The sequence below is a fragment of the Sturnira hondurensis genome, unplaced genomic scaffold (assembly GCF_014824575.4).
Source record: "Sturnira hondurensis isolate 20B ecotype Veracruz unplaced genomic scaffold, ASM1482457v3 Scaffold0022179, whole genome shotgun sequence".
Taxonomy (NCBI): Eukaryota; Metazoa; Chordata; class Mammalia; order Chiroptera; family Phyllostomidae; genus Sturnira; species Sturnira hondurensis.
Genome location: NW_028094810.1, coordinates 1,948,250 through 1,969,090, shown reverse-complemented (window position 1 = coordinate 1,969,090; position 20,841 = coordinate 1,948,250). Strand labels below are relative to the sequence as shown.

Genomic DNA, 20,841 nt, shown 5'->3' with positions numbered 1-20,841 from the left:
GAGTCCGTGGATATCCGGCTGGTGTAATTTCAGTAGCGGGTGGGACCCGTAGTCAGCTCAAAGCGAACGGTTGAACCTCGCTGATTTTTGGTGGTGTTGTTCTTTTCAGCAAATGGCGGATGACGCCGGTGCTGCGGGAGGGCCGGGAGGCCCTGGGGCCCCTGGAATGGGAGGCCGCGGCGGCTTCCGAGGAGGATTTGGCAGTGGCATCCGTGGCCGAGGTCGCGGCCGGGGTCGGGGCCGGGGCCGAGGCCGTGGAGCTCGTGGAGGCAAGGCCGAGGATAAGGAGGTAGGTCTGGGGCATGCGCGTGAGATGGGCCCGAGGACAGCACCGGGCAGTTTGCCCTTGTCATCGGCGCTTTTTCATCCTCCAGTGGATCCCCGTCACCAAGTTGGGCCGCCTGGTCAAAGACATGAAAATCAAGTCCCTGGAGGAAATCTATCTCTTTTCTCTGCCCATCAAGGTAACGCGTTGGGTTCACTTTTATCCGGGGCTTTGGGCAGGTGCAGCCCTGGGGAGTTCCATTTGGGATGGGGTGGAGAAATGAGCCCTATTGAGGGGCTCTGCGCTTTCTTTGAGAGATTCAGTTTAAACGCATTTGTCACAAATCTCATTTCTTGTAGGAATCTGAGATAATTGACTTTTTCTTGGGGGCATCCCTCAAGGACGAGGTTTTGAAGATTATGCCCGTGCAAAAGCAGACACGTGCAGGCCAGAGGACCCGATTCAAGGTATGCCAGCCATTTTGTTTCTTCCTGGCTGTGTCTGTTAAGGGGCTTTGTGAAACTCTCTCAGCTCTGCGTAGTTACACATTTTTTGCACATGTGTGACTTTCGTAATGGGGAGAGAGAGAAAGGATCTCCTCAGGACCTCAGATTGGCCTCACAGTGGCCATTCTTTCCTGGAGGGGCGCAACAGGTCCTAAGTGGTGGTCAGTGATGCTGTACAGTGCAGTGGACCACTAGCCACTTAAGTATCTTTATAGGCATTTGTCGCCATTGGGGACTACAATGGACATGTTGGTCTGGGTGTTAAGTGCTCAAAGGAAGTAGCCACTGCCATCCGTGGAGCCATAATCTTGGCCAAGCTCTCCATTGTCCCTGTGCGTCGAGGCTACTGGGGGAACAAGATCGGCAAACCCCACACTGTCCCTTGTAAGGTAGGCTGGGTGGTGGAAACTGATGGGGTCTTAAGTGGTAGACTTCCTTCTGCCCCAGTCTTGACTCCTCTACCCTTCCAGGTGACCGGGCGCTGTGGCTCTGTGCTGGTACGCCTAATCCCTGCACCCAGGGGCACTGGCATCGTCTCGGCCCCTGTGCCCAAAAAGCTGCTGATGATGGCTGGTATTGACGACTGCTACACCTCAGCCAGGGGCTGCACTGCTACCCTGGGCAACTTTGGTAGGTGGCAGGTGGCCTACACATGGCTGTGGCCTCGCAGCACTGCCTAATTCTGGGTAGGCAGTGGCATGTCAAATGAAAGCCATTAATGCACAGGAGACCAGGGCAAAGGGGTCTCTTCCTAGGAACTGGACAGATTTTGTCTACACGTGGGGTCTTATTTTGGGCAAATCCCTCTTCCCTTTTCTAGCCAAGGCCACCTTTGATGCCATCTCTAAGACCTACAGCTATCTCACACCTGACCTCTGGAAAGACACTGTGTTCACCAAGTCTCCCTACCAGGTACAGCCCGCCTGCCACCTTGTTAACCTGTGCAAGTGCAGTGTGTGTCTGACTACAGCTAAAGCCTTGTTTGTTTTTCCAGGAATTCACCGACCACCTGTCAAAGACCCACACCAGAGTTTCTGTGCAGAGGACCCAGGCTCCAGCTGTGGCCACCACATAATTTTTGTACAAGGAAAATAAAGTGAATTAAGCCTGTTAATAGTAGTTGTTTTCTGTTGGCTTGTCAATGTGTCAAGGTTGAGTGTTGAAGGTGACACCAGAAACAGGTTTCAGTACTCTTTATTTAACAGTAGTGACTGTCATGAGGGGGCTCAGGATGTAGCAGCAGCCTCTTTAGCAGCTTTTCTCTCGGCAAGCATCCTTTGCTTCTGTTTCGCCAGGCACTTCCTGGCAGAATAGTGGGCCCCTAAGTCATGATCTGGGAAAAGAGATGGAGTGGAGTCAGAGGCCACTTCTCCCATGATGGGAAAAGGGGTCTTCAATACAGCAAGGAACGTCAAGCAGCAAGACAGGTATTGAGCAGAAGGGGGAACCTGAGGCACAGTGGTAATTCCAGACACCCTGCAAGGCTGACCTAATTAAAGCTTTGGGCGATAGGAACCATTGCAAGTACATAGGTTTGAAGACCACCTCTCAGCAACTTTCATCCCACAGCTATGGAGACCAGAGTATACAGGGTTGGGGATTTGGCTGGCAAGAAAGCAGAAGGGGTTAGGGCTGGGGTGAGGCTCACTTACAACGGTCCTGATAAGCCTTGGCCACTTGGGCAAACTGCTCCACCTCCTTGGCACAGTTCTGCCTGTAGCTCTCACCTTCCCTCTGCTGACAGGCCTTCAGCCTTTCCTGGATAATGTTGACGATTTCTTGATCAACTTTGCTGAAAGGAAAGAACAAGGGTGGTCTACAAGGAATCCTTCCCTTGTACCCAGGGAGAGTAGAAAGAAAGCAGGAGTTGGAGCTCTGTAGTCTGGTCCCTCCACTCCCAAGATCTTGGCTGACCATCCTAGGGCATCCCCAGGGAATGATGGCCCAGCATGATAATGGTCACTGTGCAGGGCTCAGTATTCCCCAGTCGAGGGCAGAACATACTAGTCTCTTCTCCATTGCATTTCTGCCTCAAACATGCACAGGATATCCTTTTCCTTGCACTCTGTGATGTCCGGCACCCGGCGGAACTCCCGGTGGTAGTAGTAATACCGGTTCTTCGCATGCTGCTGCTCTATAAACTCTGTAGAGAGAAAACCCCAGACTCAAAGGCCCCATTGGTTTGGATAGGTCACAGTTTAGATGGGCTCTTAGCTTTTTTTCATAAGCCACAGGCGGGGCAGATTTCCCGTATGTTCCAAATTTGTACAAAGACAGGCAAGTGGACTCATGGGTGGGCTGGCACATACAGTCCTGGGAAAGACTGGGCTACAAATGGCAATGTCTAGGTTTACTGTGTCCCCATGACAACCCTATGGGGCACGTCCTTATTTACAGAGATACAGAGGGAAAGCAGGATTCTGAACCCAGGCTCTGCAAGCCCAGGCTGCTACACCCTACCTGCCAGCCAACTACCGTCACAGAGACCCACTGAGTAGGCAAAGGCCATCAGCCGAGATTCTAGTCCCAGTTCTGCTGCCACTGACTCACCTGGCCTAAACTTCCCCACAGGAGAACTAAGTTGGACCTAGTGAAACCCAGACGTGTGAAACACTTTCTAAGAAATTGAACAAAAAAGGGAGTGGGCCCTTTGCAGTGCCTCTTCTAGACCTTCGGAGTCTGGTTTGCTTACTTTATCCTCCCTAACAAAAGAGCCACCAGAGCACACTAAGCACCCCAAAGGTTTTGTTGAATAAATGAAGTTAAACGCATGGATGGGTCACAGGGCATACTAGTAACTGAGGGCAGAGCATACTCTTGCTGCTGCCCCATGGGGCTGCCTGAACCACAAACTGGGCAACAAAGAACAGTTCTAAATATTCATCTGGTTCAAATCAGAGAGGAGGAATCTGGGCACATACGAAGGTCGACACTGCACTTCGGGGTTGAGGGGAGACCTCAGCCTTCACCTGACCACCCCGGTCATATTGCAGGCATGTAGTGGGTTAGTGGAGGACTCCTTCATTTCAACACCCTTCTTCCGACGCCTACTGTGCACTAGGCAGGATGCAAAGCGTGCTGGCAGATTGGGGTCTAACAAGCCCCAGGACACATAACTATGATCGTCTAATAACCCTTAATTCTCGGGCGAGGTTGGAGACCAGGAGTGCGCGGAGAGTCCCAGAGGGGGCCAGAGAGCAGAGGGGTCCGGGTGCGTCCGGGAGGCAAGGCCTGGGGTGCAGTTAGGGGTCTAAGTACAGGACAAGGCCCATAGATCTCAGAAGGGGAGCTCCGGGTTCCGGCCGGGGAAAGTCATGAGGGCGAAGCCCGGGGTGCGGCGGGGTGTACAGGCTGGGCTACGGGGTTCGGGGTACCGGGCAGCGGCGAGGACCGGGTGGAGCCCGTACCTCTCACTAGGGTCACAGGCCGGTCCACGAGGAGGTCGAAGGCCTTCGTCAAGTAGGTGATGGGGTTGGGCAGCGAGGTCTGTGGGGAGGGCGCCGGCGTGCGGCGCGGGGGCTCGGGATATACGTCCTTGTCCCAGCTATCTGGCATGGCGCGGCTCACGGCGGGAACCCTCTGGAATGCCTAGTCCCAGCCTCCACCTCTGTCCGTGGTCTACTTCGCCCTCAGCAGAGGACGCCCTAGGGCAGCTGCGCCTGCGCACGGAGGTAGGCGCCCGCGAGGCACCACGGGACTTGTCCTCCCGACACGCCCAGGTGTGGGCTCTTGCACCGTCTCACAGCGTGGGCGCCCCCTCTGGGACTGAAGCGCCATTGCAAATGCCGCCTAGGTCTCTGGAGAGTTCTTCCTTGCTTACGTTCAAAAGGAGACTGATAGAGGAGGAGTAAGTATTAAGTTCTGACAGAGTGTAGCCCTTGCCAAGTGCAGCAAGAAATAGAACGAACACAAGAAATAAAATAAATGTGCTCTTCTGGAGAACTCAGGACGGTAGAGCAAATAAATAACACCAACTACTCTTCCAGGATGCCTTCTTGGATTGCTTGTTCCCTACAACCCCTTTCTGGACTCCACTGTGCCTGTCAGTGGGCTTGGGGGGCCTGCCTGGAGTGGAGCAGGAGGCAGAGCTTGCCCCTCGGAGCCCCCACTTATAGGGAGAAGTGGCTACTATCCTGGGTGCAGGGTGCTCTGGTCCGGTTCTGATGGTTTCATCCTGGTCCTGAGCACTGTTGTGCCCTTGAGGCACGTCCACTGCCTAGAGCCCTGCTGGCTGCCCTCTGCGATCTCCACACCTGGCATAGCCCCTGGCAGGTGCCAGGGAAAGTGTTGGTCACTTTCTGCCCAAAGGCTCAGATCAGAGATACAGCCATCAACTCTTTGGACACACAGAATTTGGAGTCACAGAAATATGAACTCTTTAAATCTTGAACTCCTAGAAGCACACAAGTCAGACCTGAAGAATCCTCAGATTGGCCTACAACATGGGACTGAAAGAGGGGACCCCATGGAGGCAGGGCTGAGCTACTGTGAATCAAAAAATAAGAGATTTCAATCCCCTTTTCATTAAAACTTCAGTATCTGAATGTTCTTGGATCACAGCTATTACTGTCAAGGGACCCTGATATTGAGTCAGGGCCCTAGTGACCCTCTGGGCGCAGAGCCAACCCAGGCTCACAGCACTCAGGACAAGACAGGGCAGGAATCTCCTCTGCCCCGGGGCCAGCAGACTGGACTCAAACCCTCATCTTGGGCAGCTCTGTGAAAGAAGCCCACCAGCCAGGGTTCCTTGCCTCCCACCAGGTCAGGTTGTTGCTGTTCTGGGGGTGGGTTTCACAAGAAAGAAAACAAAGTGTGTGTGACCCAGTTCCAGGGCCCTTGAGGAAAGGAGTGCCAGCCCTGACTCCAAGTGTTCCCACCCCAGGCTGTTCATTTGATGTCCCCCCACGGCCCCGCCCAGGCCAAGCCTTCTCCTGGCACCAGAGCCCATGCCTGCCAAGGGAGATGACCAAACTTCCCTGCCAGGGGCTAAATCTGGGATCTGGCTGTTGTGTGCGTGCTGGCCCTGCCACTCGACCTCCAGCACCTGGCAGGAAGGCCCCTTTCTTTCCTGACCTGCAGGGACCGGCTGCTATGGTCAGTGGGCTGGGGGGCTGGAGGTGGAGCAAGCCAGCTTCCTGGGGAGGGGCAGGTGGGCTCCTGGAGTCTCACCTAGCAGGGATAGTCCTTAGGCCTGTGAGGGATTAGGGGATTGGAGGGAACTGCAGGGGCCAGAGCTCGGCCCTCCATCTCCGTAGCTCTAGCCACAGTGTGGGCCTACCTCTTCTGGGCCCAGCCAGGCTGAGCCCACTAAGGCAGGATGCCTGTGGATGAGGAGGGCTTGGTGCTGGCTCCATTCATAAGACACTGCCCCTAGGCAAACCTCCTTTCCTAAAGACAAATGGAGGCACTGAAGACCACTGAGCCTCAGTCTAGGGCCTTTAGCTACTTTCTCCAGTTCAGGCCTTGGGACCATCCAGCCATTTTCACCAGGGCAACCCTGGCACTGACCTCCATCTTCTCCTGTCCTCAGTCCCACCGAAAGTTCTCTGCCCCTCGGCATGGACATCTAGGTTTCCTGCCCCACAAGAGGAGCCGCCGGCACCGGGGCAAGGTGAAGACATGGCCTCGGGATGACCCCAGCCGGCCTGTGCACCTCACAGCTTTCCTGGGTTACAAGGCAGGCATGACACACACTCTGCGAGAGGTGCATCGGCCGGGGCTCAGTGAGTGGCCACAGGGGACACGTGGGGGGGTGTGTGTGTGTGAAATTCGGACACAACTCCCCTCACTGGGAGAAGATTTAGGGAAACTTTCGAGTGCTAGATATCAGAACTCGACTTCAAGAGGGGAAATGGCCCCAGAGAGGGGGAGGCGCTGCCTGTGAGAATGGCAGTCAGAATGATGACCATCTGACCGCTGGCCCCCAGCCGCCCCTGAGGTGGGGTCTGTCATTGTCCCTGGTTTCCAGATGAGGAAATGGAGCAGTTATAAAACTTACCCGTGGCCTAGTTAGTAAGTGGAGGAGCTAGGAGCCATCCAATTGTGCTCTCGTTTTGAGATCATTGTAATTCGCATGTGGTGAATGGCAGAGAGAAATGGCAGAGAGAGGTTCCATGTACCCCTCACCCAGTTTCTCCCGGTGGAAACCTGTTCATTGGCCGGAGTTTCCTCAGCTGCGTTTGTGTGTGCACAGGTGCATCTAGCTGTACGTGGCTCTGCCGTGTGGCACGGGTGCACCACCACCGAGGAGCGTTCCACCCCCACGAGCTCCCCGGCCCCCTTTCACAGCCACAGTCACCCTGCCCCCAACCTTTTGGCAGCCACTCACCTGTTTTTATTCCTCTTAATATATTTTTAAAGCATATACTTCTTTTACTTTGTATCAGCCTTTGTAATAACGTCAGTAAAATTGTGTGTTTTGGACAAGTTACAGTTTTTTCCCCTAGATCTCATCAATGTAGATTTTTAAGTATTAAAATTAAAAAATGATCATTTGTGCCTGGCTAAAGGAAGCCCAACCCCATCGTTTGCGGAATGCTGCCCTGGCTGTTGCTCTCCTAGTCCATTCCCCGGTGGTCTGGTGGGGACACGGAGGCAGGGGAAAGGTCAGGCCTTGCCTGAGATCTCAGTGTCAGAACCAGCAGGGACCACCTGTGGGGCTCTGACCAGCAGCTCCGCCCGCCTCCACTGAGCAAGGAGAGAACTACCAGGGAGCAGGCAGTCTGAGGGAGAGGCCCTTTGTCCCCAGCAGTTCTGGGGCTGTGGTACATCTTCCTCCTTCAGGCTGGGGTGGGGGGGCTGCAGTTGGCTCTTTCACTTTGTCCTCCTTACCCGCGGGCCCTGGAGGCTCTCCTCCATGCCCATGTCTGGGTCTCATTCAGAAATTTCCAAGCGGGAGGAGGTGGAGGCAGTGACGATTGTGGAGACTCCACCTCTGGTGGTGGTGGGTGTCGTGGGCTATGTGGCCACCCCTCGAGGCCTGCGGACCTTCAAGACCATCTTTGCAGAGCACCTCAGTGATGAGTGCCGTCGGCGCTTCTACAAGGACTGGTGAGGACCCTCAGCGGTGGACCCCGTGTGGCCTGGTGGAGCCCCTGGGGATGGGCGGGCCCTTCGCTCCCCATCCCTGTGCTGGGCTGAGGGGGGCGGGTAGGGAGAGAAGCGTCAAGAGTGTGTGGAAGGCAGGAAAGTGTGTGCGAGCGTGTGTGAAGAGTTGCCTTTCGTACAGTAAAAGATGAGTATTCGCAGGTTGGAGAGGAAATTGGGATAGAAGAAAAAGAGAGAGCAGGTATTCTAATCCTCAGGGTTCATTAAGGAACTAGTATGATGAAAATGTCAGTAGGATCCGAGCTTCCTAGCATCCAGGGTGAAAAGAGAAACAGCCAACTGAAGAGCTGGTCTCATCAGAAAGAAAGGCATTCTCGGGCTTCAAACCCTCCCTGCCTCAAGTCCTGAAAGGCAAGGGACCCTCCTCCCCAACCTGAGCACCGCACAGACAGACACACCCTTCCTGTGTAGGCAGAGGCATAGCTCGGCCCTGGCCCACTGTGGGCCCTAAAGTCACAGCAGGCTGTGTGACCGCGGGCAAGCTGGCTGCCCTCGTACAACCGTGTGTCGCCTGTCACCGTTAGGCCTGCCACAGACACTATCAAATGGAGATGGGAGTGGCCCCCACACCTTGGGGCTGCTGTGAGGGTTAGACGGGCGGAGCGGATCTAGGGCTCAGTACAGAGGAAGTGCTCAACAGGGGCCAGCCGACCTTGCTTTCTCTATTTTTATTGTCACCAACTTGCCCCACATCCAGGGACTTTGACCTTTGTGAGCCTTGGCTTCTTCAGCTGTAGAATGTGGACACTATTGCCCACCCCCCAGAGTCCCAGTGAGTGTTAGGAACAAGGCACAGAACCAGCTGTTTGCTCCAGAAGTGAGGTCAGCAGGCATGTCGGTGTGTGCAGGTGGCCAACATGGCCCTTCCCCGAGCTCTTGTACATCTGCCACTCACCTCAGGCCGCAGGCAGCAGGAGAATGCCCAGTTTACAGAGCAGGAAACTGAGGCACAGAGAGAGGGACAGTCTGTGCTTAAAGATGGTGACTGCAGCCAGCCCAGGGACTCTAGGGAGGGCCTGGCAGTGGCCTCCCCTGGGAAGGAAAGGAGGGAGGAAGAGGGCATTTACTGTTTAAGATACGAGCTTGGTGGTGGGTGGCAGGTGGGCAGGGCCCTGGGGAACCACCCCAGCTGGCCTCTCTGAGCACCTTCTGTATGTGGCTCAGGCACAAGAGCAAGAAGAAAGCCTTTACCAAGGCCTGTAAGAGGTGGCGTGATTCTGATGGCAAAAAGCAGCTTCAGAAAGACTTTGCCGCCATGAAGAAGTACTGCAAGGTCATTCGGGTCATCGTCCACACCCAGGTCAGCCCCCTAGCCCCAGGTCACACACAGTCAGCTGGTTTACTGCCGGGCTCACCCTTCTTCACCCCAGCTTCCAGGAGCCCTGGCAAATGTCAGCCTAAAAATACCATGAGACCTGGGCACGGCACCAGAGGGCTAGCGGCCACAGATCCAGGGATGGGATGGGGTCAGTGTGCTCTGAGGGCTGTAGGGCATCATCCAGGCCCCGTGGTCAACCGAGGCCCTGAAATGCCCAAAAGGGCTTGGTGTTCCTACCGAATGTCCAGTGTGGAAGGCCGGCCTGCTGCCTCCCTGTGGGTCCCGGCACAAGTGTGTGTGTGTATGAATCCACATTTGTACATAGTGTCTGGTTTGATGTGGGCTGACAGGTTATCTCTGGCTTATTCTGGAACATGTCTTGGCTTCTAGTTCTCAGGGAAATCTTTCATAGGCCCTGAGCAGGGACACACTCCCCACCGCCCACCCCCTGCCCAGTTACTCTCACACTGGCAGTTCCTGGTTGCCTGTGCCATTGGTTAATGTCCATCTCCCTTGAGCTCCATTGAGGCAGGGGCCATGGCTGACTGACCAGTGCTGTGTCCCTAGAACTCACCTTGTATGCAGTAGGTGCTCCATAAGTACTCATTGTTGAGCACTGTGCTGTGACCGAGAGGCATTCCTGCATCCGCCTATGCATCCCCACCTGCTTCCAGCCTGTGACTCACCGAACAGCAGATAGAGGCATTTAAAAACATGAATCAAGCCCTGGCTGGTGTAGCTCAGTGGATTGAGCATGGGCTGGGAACCAAAGGGTTGCCAGTTGGATTCCCGGTCAGGGTACATGCCTGGGTTACAGGCCCAGGTCCCCAGTGGGGGGTATGTGGGAGGCAACCACACACTGGTGTTTCTCTCCCTCTCTCCTTCCCTTCCCTTCTCTCTAAAAATAAATAAATAAAAATATGAATCAAATCACATTAGACCCCACATTTGGAATAAAACCCGAGTTCCTCCCTGCAAGGCTGCCTGACCAGGCCACTGCCCAGGTCTGACTCCATCCTGCACTCCCTCCTCCCTGCTCCCCATGGCCTAGGCACACTGGGCTTCTTCCTGTCTCCCTAGCTCCCCAGGATCTTCCCTGTCTCAGGGCCATTGCACATGTGGTTTCCTCTGCCCCCAAAGCTCTCAGACCTTAACCTAGTGGCTCCTTTTTGTTACCGGTGTCACTCATCAGAGAGGCTGTTCCTCACCATCCTATGTGCAGTTACTGTCCCCTCCACCCTCAGCATCCCATCAGAACACTTAGCCCTCTCCAAGAGTTTACTTGGCTTCTGTGCCCCCAACTAGATGGCGGCTCCATAAGGACTGAGACCCTGTCTGCCTCATTCTATGCTGTACCTCAGTGCCTAACACAGGACATGGCACATAGCCAGACCAGGCACGGGAATGTCTGCTGAATGAAAGAAGGCATGTAAGCCTGCTAAGGGTCACTAGCTGGTCATGTAATGTCTTTGGATGGAGGTTTGACCCTCTGGGAATTGACTGGACACGCTATGTCCTGCAGATGAAGTTGCTGCCCTTCCGGCAGAAGAAGGCCCACATCATGGAGATCCAGCTGAATGGTGGCACAGTGGCTGAGAAGGTGGCCTGGGCCCAGGCCCGGCTGGAGAAGCAGGTGCCAGTGCACAGCGTGTTCAGTCAGAGTGAGGTTATTGATGTTATTGCTGTCACCAAGGGCCGTGGCATCAAAGGTAGGGCCAGGTGGAGATGGCAGCTTCTGGAAGTCTGCTCGGAGGGGGTGGAAGCCAGACTGCCTTCTCAGCCACCAGTCCTTCCCACCTGCAGGGGTCACAAGCCGCTGGCACACCAAGAAGCTGCCTCGGAAGACCCACAAGGGGCTTCGAAAGGTGGCCTGCATCGGTGCCTGGCACCCTGCACGAGTGGGGTGCTCCATCGCCCGGGCTGGGCAGAAAGGCTACCATCACCGCACGGAGCTCAATAAGAAGGTGTGTCTGAAGGCCTGGTGAGGGGTGTCATGACAAGGCCCCAGTTGGTGGAGTAAATGACCCAGACACTGCCTGGCTTTGCAAAGGTTCTGAAATGCACCCACCAGTTCCTGGGTCTAAGCCCGCAGCTGTTGGGTATGGACATATTGCTGGCCCCAGAGGCCGCCTGCTACCCTCAACGTGCCCTGTTCTCCTGGCAGATCTACCGCATTGGCCGGGGGCTGCACACGGAGGATGGGAAGCTGGTTAAGAATAATGCGTCCACCAGCTACGACATGACTGACAAGTCCATCACACCTCTGGTAAGGGGGGCAGCAGCCAGTTTGGCTGAGGGGCCCTGATGAGTGGTTGTGGGACAGGTGTGTAGGGTGCTGCAATGCCACAAGAGCGCAGGCCCCACCAAGCAGCCCCCTGGTGGAACAAACCCCTTTCTTCCTGTACTCTGAGCCTCCTCTGCAGACAGCTTACACTCCAGCGGCTGTCATGATGTACAGAATGCGGCTTCTCTGATTGTGGCCTTGGAGGCAAGCTACCTGGGTTTGAACTCCAGCTGCAGTATGTGCTGGAGCAGGTGACTCCACCCCCCTGAGCCTCAGTTTCCCCTGTGTAAAACTCATATTGTTAAATGAGATACTGCAGAAGTCTCTGGGTGGGCTCAGTTGCTGCTTTGATCAGTGATAGAGGGTGTCACCCCATGGCCAGGAGCCAGCACTGGCTCCTGCCAGTCACAGCCCAGTATAGGAGTTCTCGCAGGGCTCCCAGCTGCCCTCTAACTCAGTCTGGATCCTGACCCACCTCCCCACAGGGTGGCTTCCCTCACTATGGAGAAGTCAACAACGACTTTGTCATGCTGAAGGGTTGCATCGCGGGAACCAAGAAGCGGGTCATCACACTGAGGAAGGTCAGGGCAGGCAGTGGGTTGGGGAGCTGGGGATCAGGAGCCTCACAGGCTTTGGGAAGAGTGGGTAGCTGTCCTGCCTTGTCCTTCAGTCTGCTCTGAAGAGCGTCGGGAATGGGGAGAGCAAAAATGGAGGGGTTCTGACAAGACAGATAGGTGAACTGGGGGTTACTGGAGGGGGTGGGGACTTCCACCGTAAGGCTCTCCTCTTCTATGGATCCCCAGTCCCTCCTGGTGCACCACAGTCGCCGGGACCTGGAGAATATTGAACTCAAGTTCATCGACACCACCTCCAAGTTTGGACATGGCCGCTTCCAGACTGCCCAAGAGAAGAGGGCCTTCATGGTGAGTCCCTCCTCTGTCTCTGGAGCACAGACCTCACATCCCACCTGCTCTAGAGCAGGGAAGCTCAAACTGGGGTGGCGGGATGCTTCTGCCTTCATCCATAGGAGGGGGCTTTTAGGAGTCCAGCCCTGGGCACTGATTCTTGCTGGAAAAGAAGGTAGGGGAGGGACGTTCCGGGAGAGGGGCGGCAGGGATGACTCTGGGTGACTCAGGCAGCGGGCCAAGAGACAGTATTCTGAACCAGATCCCTGTGACTAACGCTCCTCCCGCTCCCCCCACCACAGGGTCCCCAGAAAAAGCATCTTGAGAAAGAAAAGCCGGAGACCTCGGGAGACTTGTAGGCGGTTTGGGATGGAAAGAGCCTAAAAGAAGCACGTGCGACCCCCCGCCGGTCCCCTTTGTCTAATAAAGGCTGGAGGCAACTTTTCCCGCGGTGTCTGAGTTGAAGGCCTGGAAAGGCCGGCGACAGGCCTGTGGCACTGGGCTTAGCGCCGCAGCAGGGAGAGCGCAAGCGGTTCGACCGCCACCCCCAAACCTAGTGCAGCTCAGCGGCGCCCCCTGGCGCTGGGCCTCAGAGACGCAGCGCAGGACTGGCGTTGTCAGTAGGCAGGACCTATGGGAAGAAGTGAACCCGCGAGTCCTCAGGGAGGGTGCAGGGCCTCTGTCAGAGGAAACCGGAACTCCGGTCCCGCTTGGTACGCGGGAAGGGGCGGGCCCTCTGGAGGCGGGTCGTGGGGAGGTGGTGGTGTCCTGGCGTTCCTAGACGCTATTGGTCCCCTGGAGGGGGCGGTGCCTTGGGGCACGGGGAGCCCCGGCTCAGGCCGGGAGGTAGCCGGTCCGTGGCTTCAGGTCTGTCTGAAGCAACTACGATAGTGCAGCGGTCCCGTTGGCGCCATGTCGTTCTGCAGCTTCTTCGGGGGCGAAGTTTTCCAGAACCACTTTGATCCGGGTACAACCTGTGACCTCCCGGGAGAGCAGCGGGGAGGGTGCACACATTACACGGGGCGTCACTACCCTTGGGGCCCCAGAGCCTCGGGAGTAGCGGGGGCAAGTGTGACGGGGGGAGGAGCGCATATAAAGGGTATCATGGAGGAGGGAGGAGTCTGGGGCCTTGGAGAGTAGGGGTACCCGAGAAGAGGACAGAGAGAGGAATTGACTCTCCTCAAGGAGGAAAGACTTTGAGTGTGAGCATGGCCGTTTCCGGGAGGAGTCTGTGGGGTCAGAGTACATTGCGGGTGGTGGGAGACCCGGATTGGGATCTGGCCTTCAGAGGGCTGCAGTGGAAGGTCGTCTTGACCAGGGGCAACTCCTGTGATAGGGCTACTCCTCCTTGTGGCTGCTCCCTCTCTCTGGTGACCCCTGCCCTTTCTGCTCTCCTCTTTCTGGGACCCCCAGAGTAAGCTGGCAAGCGCTGAACGTCCTGTTCCGGTTAGACTAGGTGATTTTCCCACCCTGCCCAGACCCCCTGGGGTTGGAAAACAGGAATGCCGCAGGCCACCATTGGCCAGTGTAGTGAAGTTTGACAGCCTGGGCGATGTGGGAGGAGTAGGGTTGGGGGTGGTTTGTGGCTAGGCAGCCCTCAGTCCTGGCCCTAGGCTTTAAGAAGTCCTGGTGAGTCTCCTTCTGTCTGTGCTGCCTGGCAATGGACCAATTTGGTAAAAACATGCCACAGACAAGTCTAGGGCAGTGACTTACTTAGGGTGGGATCTGTTGGGTACCAGCTTTCTAGGGGGTGAGGCTCTGACACTGAGCATCTATGAATATCAGCTGTGACATAGGACACTCTGGGCAAAGCCCTCCACTTAGACCCTCTGGCTGTGGGAATTAAGGCTGCTCTGCCAAGACGGGAGTGGTAATTCCACTCCCACAGTAGCTCCCAGTTCCTCTTTGCTTCCTCCTCCAGTTACTGGTAAAGGCTGAATAGTTCACAAAGCCCGTGGGAGGCTCTCCCCAGGCCAGGCGGTGTGGATAGGGCGTACCTTCGTCCAGTTCTGCACAACCTTTTCTGAGAGCTGCACAATCAGCTCTCAAAGTGATATTTTCAGGGCAGGTTAAAACCTGTTCTCCCTGGTCCTCTGTCTTCCTGTGCCCCCTGTCTGACCTGGAGGGCTTTTCCCTAAAACCGTTCTCTTCAGGCAGGGAGAGCAGGCCAGTGGATGGGAATCCAGCTCAGGGCTTCGCCGGGCAGCAGGAAAGCGACTTTAGAAGGGAGTGGGGCTAGGTGGTGGTGCTGGCCTTGTCAGAGCCCCCTCTGTGTGGGGCCTGTGAGGGGTGGGGGTACTGTGTCCTCGTCAGCCTCTCTGGGTTCCTTTCCAGTTGCACATCTCCTAGTTGAGTGGTTTGTATCGCAGAGCTTCAACTTCCTCATCTGTTCAGTGGGTAGGTCTTCATCACAGGTTGTGGAGAAGAGTCAATGAGATAATTGTGAAAAGTGACTCTCCTGGTCTCTGGCACACACCAAGAACCCTCAAATGTGAGCTCAGTGATGTGTCTCCCCACAAAACCAATACCCAGGTGGGGGTGTGGGAGGGTGTGCAGTCTATTCTGTGAGTGGTGCGTTATACTGGATCCAAGGATTCACATCTCTGCTTCTGCCTCTTGTTCTACCTCCAGGTGTCTATGTGTGTGCTAAGTGTGGCTATGAGCTTTTCTCTAGCCGTGCAAAGTATGCCCACTCGTCCCCATGGCCAGCCTTCACCAAGACTATCCATCCCGACAGTGTGGCCAAGCGTCCAGAGCACAATCGGCCTGAAGCTTTAAAGGTGGGTGGTAGCAGCAGGGGCTGGGAAGGGATGTTGGCTGCCCTTTCCTTCCTCTGCTTCCCCCACAGCTCTAGGGGCTTAGAGTCTGTCTTTCCTGGGCATCTGGCCTCAGCCAGGGAAGCTGCCACCCCAAATTGGTGGGAGAGCTTGGGGTCCTGGTGGGAACAGGGAAATAGGATGACTTTCCTGGGCAGGCTCCAGGAGAGGAGGTCAGCCTCTTCTGCCAGCAGTTACCTTGGGAAATGGGCTTCAGGTGGCAGGAGGGGCCATTGCTATGGCTATTTTTTTTTTTTTTTTGACTAGAAGCTCACAGGGCTGTCTTGTGCTCTTCCAAGGTCTCCTGTGGCAGGTGTGGCAATGGATTGGGCCATGAGTTCCTGAATGATGGCCCCAAGCAGGGGCAGTCACGCTTCTGAATATTTAGCAGCTCCCTGAAGTTTGTCCCTAAAGGTAAGCTTGCTATCAGGCACCTAGACACAGATCTGTCACACATTTTAGAGGCCCCGCCCGGACAGGGGGCACGCTCTTTTCATCCATTTACAGTGACAAAGCATGGTGGCACCAAAGCATGCTGCCCAGGACTGCCCAGAACCACCCCAAGAGACAGCTGCAGGACAGGGATGGTGGAGGAGATGTCTGGCCTCCTGTGCCTAGTTGATTACACGTGTTCCCAGAAAGGACATCTGAGGGTGGATGTGGCAAAGGGTTTTCTCCAGAAGCCTGGCTCTTCCTCCCACTGGAGTGGGAGGCTGGGCTGGATGGAGGCTGAGAGCCAGGGCTATGCACCTGCAGCCTGGCACGTAGTAATAGCTCAAATACGCACTCCTATTGGAAGTATTATTATTCATAGCTTGTTTTGGGGAGCTGTACTTCATTTTCCTGCATTTTATCTGAGCTCAGCCTCCTCTCTGGCCTTTGTTCTCCTGCACACACAAATGGTCACAAATCACAGCATGTCTGTTTGCACACCCAGCCACACTCAGGGCTCCTCCCAGATCTTTGTAGCTCAAATCCCAGCACCTCACTTTCCACCTGCAAGACTGTGGCCGGTTCCTAGTTTGTTTCATCCTCCATTAAATGGGGCTGCTGACAGTGCCTGCGTACTGCGGTCACTGGGGGTTAAACCAGGGTGTCCGTTGGGGCTCACGCACGATAAGGTGCCATGGTGCTTTTGTCCTGTGGTGGTTATTCATCCTCTGTCCTGTGCAGGAAGAAGAGGCTGTGGGTTGTGATGGGCACACAGGCGGCCCTGAGCTGGGTGTCTGGGTCTTCCTAGCTCCCTGGCTTACAGGCTGCAGTGGAGGGGGTTAGCCCAGGGAATGGTGTCTGCAACACAATTGAGCAAGGGTTGATTTTCTCTCTCCTCTTTTTCTTTCAGACAAAGAAACTTCTACCTCCCAGGGGAAGTAGGTGGGCAGCCCTCAGCCACCTCAGATGCGTCCTGCATAGTGGCCAAACGCTGGCCACCCTAACTTGGAATTGGAACCGCAGACATTCAGACAGGGAAGGGGGGGCCAGCTGAAACATCAGGAAGGCTCCCAAGGCCTTGGCTCTGCACTGGTTCTCTGTGGGAAAAGTACAAGTGGGCTACTCATGGCCCATCTCCTACTGCTGGGATGGGCCTGCAGGGCCCAGCTGTTAGCTCATCTTAGCTTCGGAGAGGTGGGCTCTAAGCCTGGCTCATCTGGGAGTGATGGTGCATCCCACCTTTACCCTCCTTAGTCCAGTGCCCACTCCTTGCCTGTTAGGACTCACCCCTGTGGGGCCCAATTCTAAGACGAACTCTGGCCCCCACTAAAGCTGGTACCTATCACCATCAAGCTGTGCTAGGAGACAGAATACAAATGGGGGAGCTCCCAGCCGGCTGCTCCAGCCTCAGCCACTGCATGATTCATTCTGGTTAAACCCTTCTAGGCATCCAGAGTGTTGATGATCTGTGACCTGTGGCGGAAGCGGGCTGAGGGGACAGATCTCCGGTCTCTTAGTTACGAGAAGAGAAGCCCTGAACTCTGTTTCACAATCTGTGTGGCTGCTGCTTGCCTCACACGGGCTTAGGAAAGCATCTATTGCTCCATAACCTTGACTGTACAAGGTGGGGGGCTGTGGAGCTCACAGCCCATGGCCCACATCCCACAGCCCACACTGTCCCAGGGCACAGTGACCACGCTTTCCTGCACATGTGCCGAAGCTCTTGCAGTCTGGGAGGGTGGGTGATGCTGAAGCCCTCCTTCCCATCTTGAAGCCTCTGGAATAATTAGGAGACAAATAAACCAATGAAACCCAGTCCTGCTCTGTTTATTTACAACATCAGAGATGCCAGGATACAAGGTGAGCATCCCTGGTTCGCCGTCCCGTGCTCAATCCACTGAGCTACACCAGCCAGGCATAAGGTGAGCATCTCTGATGCCCATTTATTGAGCATCTGCTTCATGCCACGTTCTAGCCTTAGTGCTGGGGATGCAGCCATATGCAAGCTGGATGGGGCCATCAAGGTCTTAGGGCATAGTTGACAGTAAATTCATGTCAGATGATGAGAAGGGCTGTGAGCGACTGTAGCGGAGTAATGGTGCTCAGATTTGAGGAGGGGAGGATTAGAGAGCTGGTGCTTTGCCTCTGGTAGTGGCAGGGGCGGTGGGGGGGGGGGCGGTGCTGGGGCGGAGTCATCACAACTCAGCGGTGACAGGTTAGAGAAGCAAGAAGAGCTTCCCAGTCAGAGGCGCAGCACATGCAAAAGCAAGCTTGGCACGCCCCAGGCCCTGTAGGGGGGGTGCGAAATGTGGCCTATGAGGAGGTGTGCTGTACTCCAAAAGAACTACACAGTTTTTGGGGTTTATACTGACAAACCTGGGGAATGTGTGTGGGAATAAATAGTAAGAAATGGGATCATGGTGGATAGAACATGAAGTTGGATCAGGCTGAATTATTGATAGGGGCTCCCTGAGCAGAGACTCTGGATTTAATGTTGAGGTTAGCAAGCGTTCCAACAGTTTGTTTAGTTGGCTGAGACATGGCCCGAGGTGGCCCATGCTAAGTGGGGTTCAAATGCCAGACCTGTCTTAGCCTACTCTACAGAAAGGTGTCCAAAGGCTTAGGGAGGCTGGAATGTCACAGCGGATTTGTCATTTAAGACCCACCCTGGGAGTATCCGGGGGACACACCTTTTGCCACCACTGTGAGGGGAGCCCAGCATCCCGGAAGAGCTCTGTGACCCCTCCTCAGCGTAGGCCAGGACTGACATGAGAGCTGCTGCCATGGAACTGGGAAACCTAAACAGTGGGGTCATCAGGCCCTGACAGGTCAGGGTCCAAGTGGAGGTGCACCTAATGGCCAGAGATGGTGGGCGTGGTTGCCCTCATAGACAGCACAGTCAAAGCAGCGATGGCCCTGGCTGGTCGATCATGATGTCCCTAGAAGTGAAATAGATGGGAGCCTGCTGAACTTTCACTTGATCTGTATAAGCAGAAGCGTTCTAAGTCAAGTGAACAGAAGTCTAACTTGAATCATAAAACAGAGTCATGACCCCTCAACCAGTTCCCAGACATGAGCCAGTTTACAGACTCCAGACTCCTTGAATAAAGGGGAGGCCGGGACCCCTTAAGGAAGAATGCTGCTATGCTGCTAAAATGTATAGCATTAGTTTTTCTTCCAGCCTTTCTTAAAGGGACCTACAGCCTTTTCCCAGAGTGCCTGTGTGGGAAAAAAGAACGTAAGCAGACATTTCGAGGACTTCTGAACAGTGGCTCTAAACCAATACCACCCAGGAGGCACAGAACTCACTGTGTCGGAGTAGGCGCCTGTGGAGGCCCATTCCACAGCGGGTCCCCAAATCCGTCCTGTGGTTTTCCCCCAGTTCTGAATGCCTAACTGGAATAGACACACTCCAGCTGGAGGCACCCCCACGTAGGGAAGGGAGGAGCTGGGCCCATGGGTGTGAGGGCAGAGGTGTCAAGGTAGGAGTGGCTGGGGAGGGAGAAGGACAGTGAGGCTCCTGTGTTACTGGCCTATTAAGCCTGGGTAATTCCTCAGTGATGGGACTCTTCGCTCCCCCAATCCTTAACCACAGGCCAGGAATCCCGACTCTGGAGTGAGGTCACCGGCCTGTGCAGGGGCTGCTGGCTTACTTGCTGGGCCCTGGTGACCTCAGTTCACTGTGCAACCTCAGGCAGAGCACTTAACCTTCCTGTCTTCGGAACCCAACCCGTGTTGGAGAGAGGAGAGGCACAGGGGTGGGTAGGGGGCGACAAAGATGCGTGGTTTATGAAGTCCGCTCACATGGGAGCCCGGAGATGGATAGCCACCGGCAGGGTTGTCTGCCCGGGAGGCCTGGTGGGGGATGCATATCTCATGTGGAATCATACATTATTCCCCACTCCTTCCTCCAGTGAGTTACACCATAACCTTGGCCTGCAGCCCCCATTCCTCCTTGAGAAACAAAAGGCTGTTTGAGAGCCCAGCCCCTTCCACCCTACTGCACCCTCCTTGCCGGGGTGGCCACCAGGCACAGCCTTGCAAGCCAAAGGCTGCGTTCAGGGGCGGACAGCTTCTGGTGTTCTACTATTACTAGCCAGTAGCAGCCTGCAGGTGGGGGCACCGTGGCCATTGTACCCCAGGCAAGGCTACATGTGAAAGAGAGAATAAATCTGCCCGGGCCCCATTCATTGGCTCAGAGATCACTCAATAAACACTTACAGAATGGGTGAGTGAATTGACGATGCTTGGGACTTTCGCTCACCCACAGCTTTCTTTTCTTCTGAATGGCGAGTGCCAGGGAGAGCCGTGACCTTGGTGGGGTGTGGCTCAGGCAGGTCGAGAGGGAAGCCCCTGACTAAGCCCCTGACTAGGGCAGGTAAGTGGGAGAGTGGGCCCGGGGGAGTCGCCAAACCAGATGAGGGCCACCGTGCGTCCATCCCTGTAGGAGGTCCTGGGGGAAGCCCAGCGCGATGACTTTCTTCTCAATCCTAGAGTTCTTCTCAAGGTCCCCTCGGGGGATTGGGCTCAGAGACTGTGAGCAGGACTGACTGGCAGGGGGAGCGCTCGCCCCACCCCGCTCCTATTCCCTGAGGCGCCTGGGGGCGCAGCGGCCCTGCAGCCAAAAAGTGCGGTGCTAGGGAAGCAGGCTGAGGCCTCCTGACTTCCGAGGGTGCAGGGCGGGTGGAGTCAAGGCTCCATTTGGTAAGCTGCAATAAAGTACCGGGCGGCCCTTCCTGAGTCACTTGAAGAGGGACAGAGATGGGTGAGGGGTGGGGGGAAGGAAGGAATAGGCTGTGGGAATGGGAATGGAATGGGATGGGGGGAACACAGGTGGAGGCATGATGCTCCTGGCCCCAGCCCATTCTCCAGGGCAGCTGGATGGGGCTAACCTGCACTGATGCTAGGGCCTCCTCTCCCGGCCGCCCTCCCATGCCCTCACGTTGCCCTGGCTGCCATCTTGACCCACTGCGGGGCACCAGATTCTGAGGTTCCACCTCCCATGCATCTTTGCCCATTTGCCTTCCCCACAACAGTGACTGCTCCTAGCTGGCCTCCTCCAATCAGGGTGGTCTTTGCAAAAGAATCATCAGATCAGGTAACTTTCCTCAGTGGTAACCACAGACACTGCTTGCTGGGGTCCCCAGACCCCAGCTCTCCAGCTTGATTTCTCAGTCCATAAATGACAGCAGCGTTATTTATCATAAC

The 20,841-nt window shown here is 55.6% G+C and overlaps 4 protein-coding genes and 1 non-coding gene across 6 annotated transcripts; 4 read left to right on the top strand and 1 right to left on the bottom strand.

Moving 5' to 3' along the window:
- The first annotated feature begins 79 nt into the window (after window positions 1-79).
- On the top strand, window positions 80-1,885 carry RPS2 (ribosomal protein S2). Its single transcript, XM_037034456.1, has 7 exons — window positions 80-289; window positions 375-464; window positions 625-732; window positions 987-1,160; window positions 1,242-1,401; window positions 1,592-1,683; window positions 1,766-1,885. Exons 1-7 carry the CDS (start codon window positions 113-115, stop codon window positions 1,844-1,846), a joined length of 882 nt encoding a protein of 293 aa, XP_036890351.1. The 5' UTR covers window positions 80-112; the 3' UTR covers window positions 1,847-1,885.
- LOC118978911 (small nucleolar RNA SNORA64/SNORA10 family) lies at window positions 787-921 on the top strand. Its single transcript, XR_005064805.1, has one exon. It is a non-coding gene; the product is annotated as a small nucleolar RNA SNORA64/SNORA10 family (small nucleolar RNA).
- Window positions 1,886-1,949: 64 nt separating the features above from the next.
- NDUFB10 (NADH:ubiquinone oxidoreductase subunit B10) lies at window positions 1,950-4,434 on the bottom strand. Its single transcript, XM_037034457.1, has 4 exons — window positions 4,179-4,434; window positions 2,776-2,914; window positions 2,424-2,563; window positions 1,950-2,104 (listed from the first exon to the last, which is right to left on the bottom strand). The coding sequence occupies exons 1-4, from the start codon at window positions 4,324-4,326 to the stop codon at window positions 1,998-2,000; spliced, it is 534 nt and encodes a 177-aa protein (XP_036890352.1). The 5' UTR covers window positions 4,327-4,434; the 3' UTR covers window positions 1,950-1,997.
- A 1,332-nt stretch (window positions 4,435-5,766) lies between these two features.
- On the top strand, window positions 5,767-12,830 carry RPL3L (ribosomal protein L3 like). 2 transcript variants are annotated; one of them, XM_037034455.1, is made up of 10 exons: window positions 5,767-5,865; window positions 6,342-6,494; window positions 7,653-7,821; window positions 9,043-9,178; window positions 10,719-10,905; window positions 11,000-11,160; window positions 11,361-11,462; window positions 11,966-12,061; window positions 12,284-12,403; window positions 12,688-12,830. In XM_037034455.1, the coding sequence occupies exons 2-10, from the start codon at window positions 6,455-6,457 to the stop codon at window positions 12,742-12,744; spliced, it is 1,068 nt and encodes a 355-aa protein (XP_036890350.1). In that variant the 5' UTR covers window positions 5,767-5,865; window positions 6,342-6,454; the 3' UTR covers window positions 12,745-12,830. The 2 variants fall into 2 exon arrangements, with proteins under 2 accessions (XP_036890350.1, XP_036890349.1); XM_037034454.1 differs by having other exon boundaries at window positions 6,302-6,494.
- Window positions 12,831-13,199: 369 nt separating this feature from the next.
- Window positions 13,200-17,308, top strand: MSRB1 (methionine sulfoxide reductase B1). Its single transcript, XM_037034658.1, has 4 exons — window positions 13,200-13,352; window positions 15,017-15,165; window positions 15,501-15,615; window positions 16,544-17,308. The coding sequence occupies exons 1-4, from the start codon at window positions 13,298-13,300 to the stop codon at window positions 16,573-16,575; spliced, it is 351 nt and encodes a 116-aa protein (XP_036890553.1). The 5' UTR covers window positions 13,200-13,297; the 3' UTR covers window positions 16,576-17,308.
- Window positions 17,309-20,841: the final 3,533 nt, after the last annotated feature.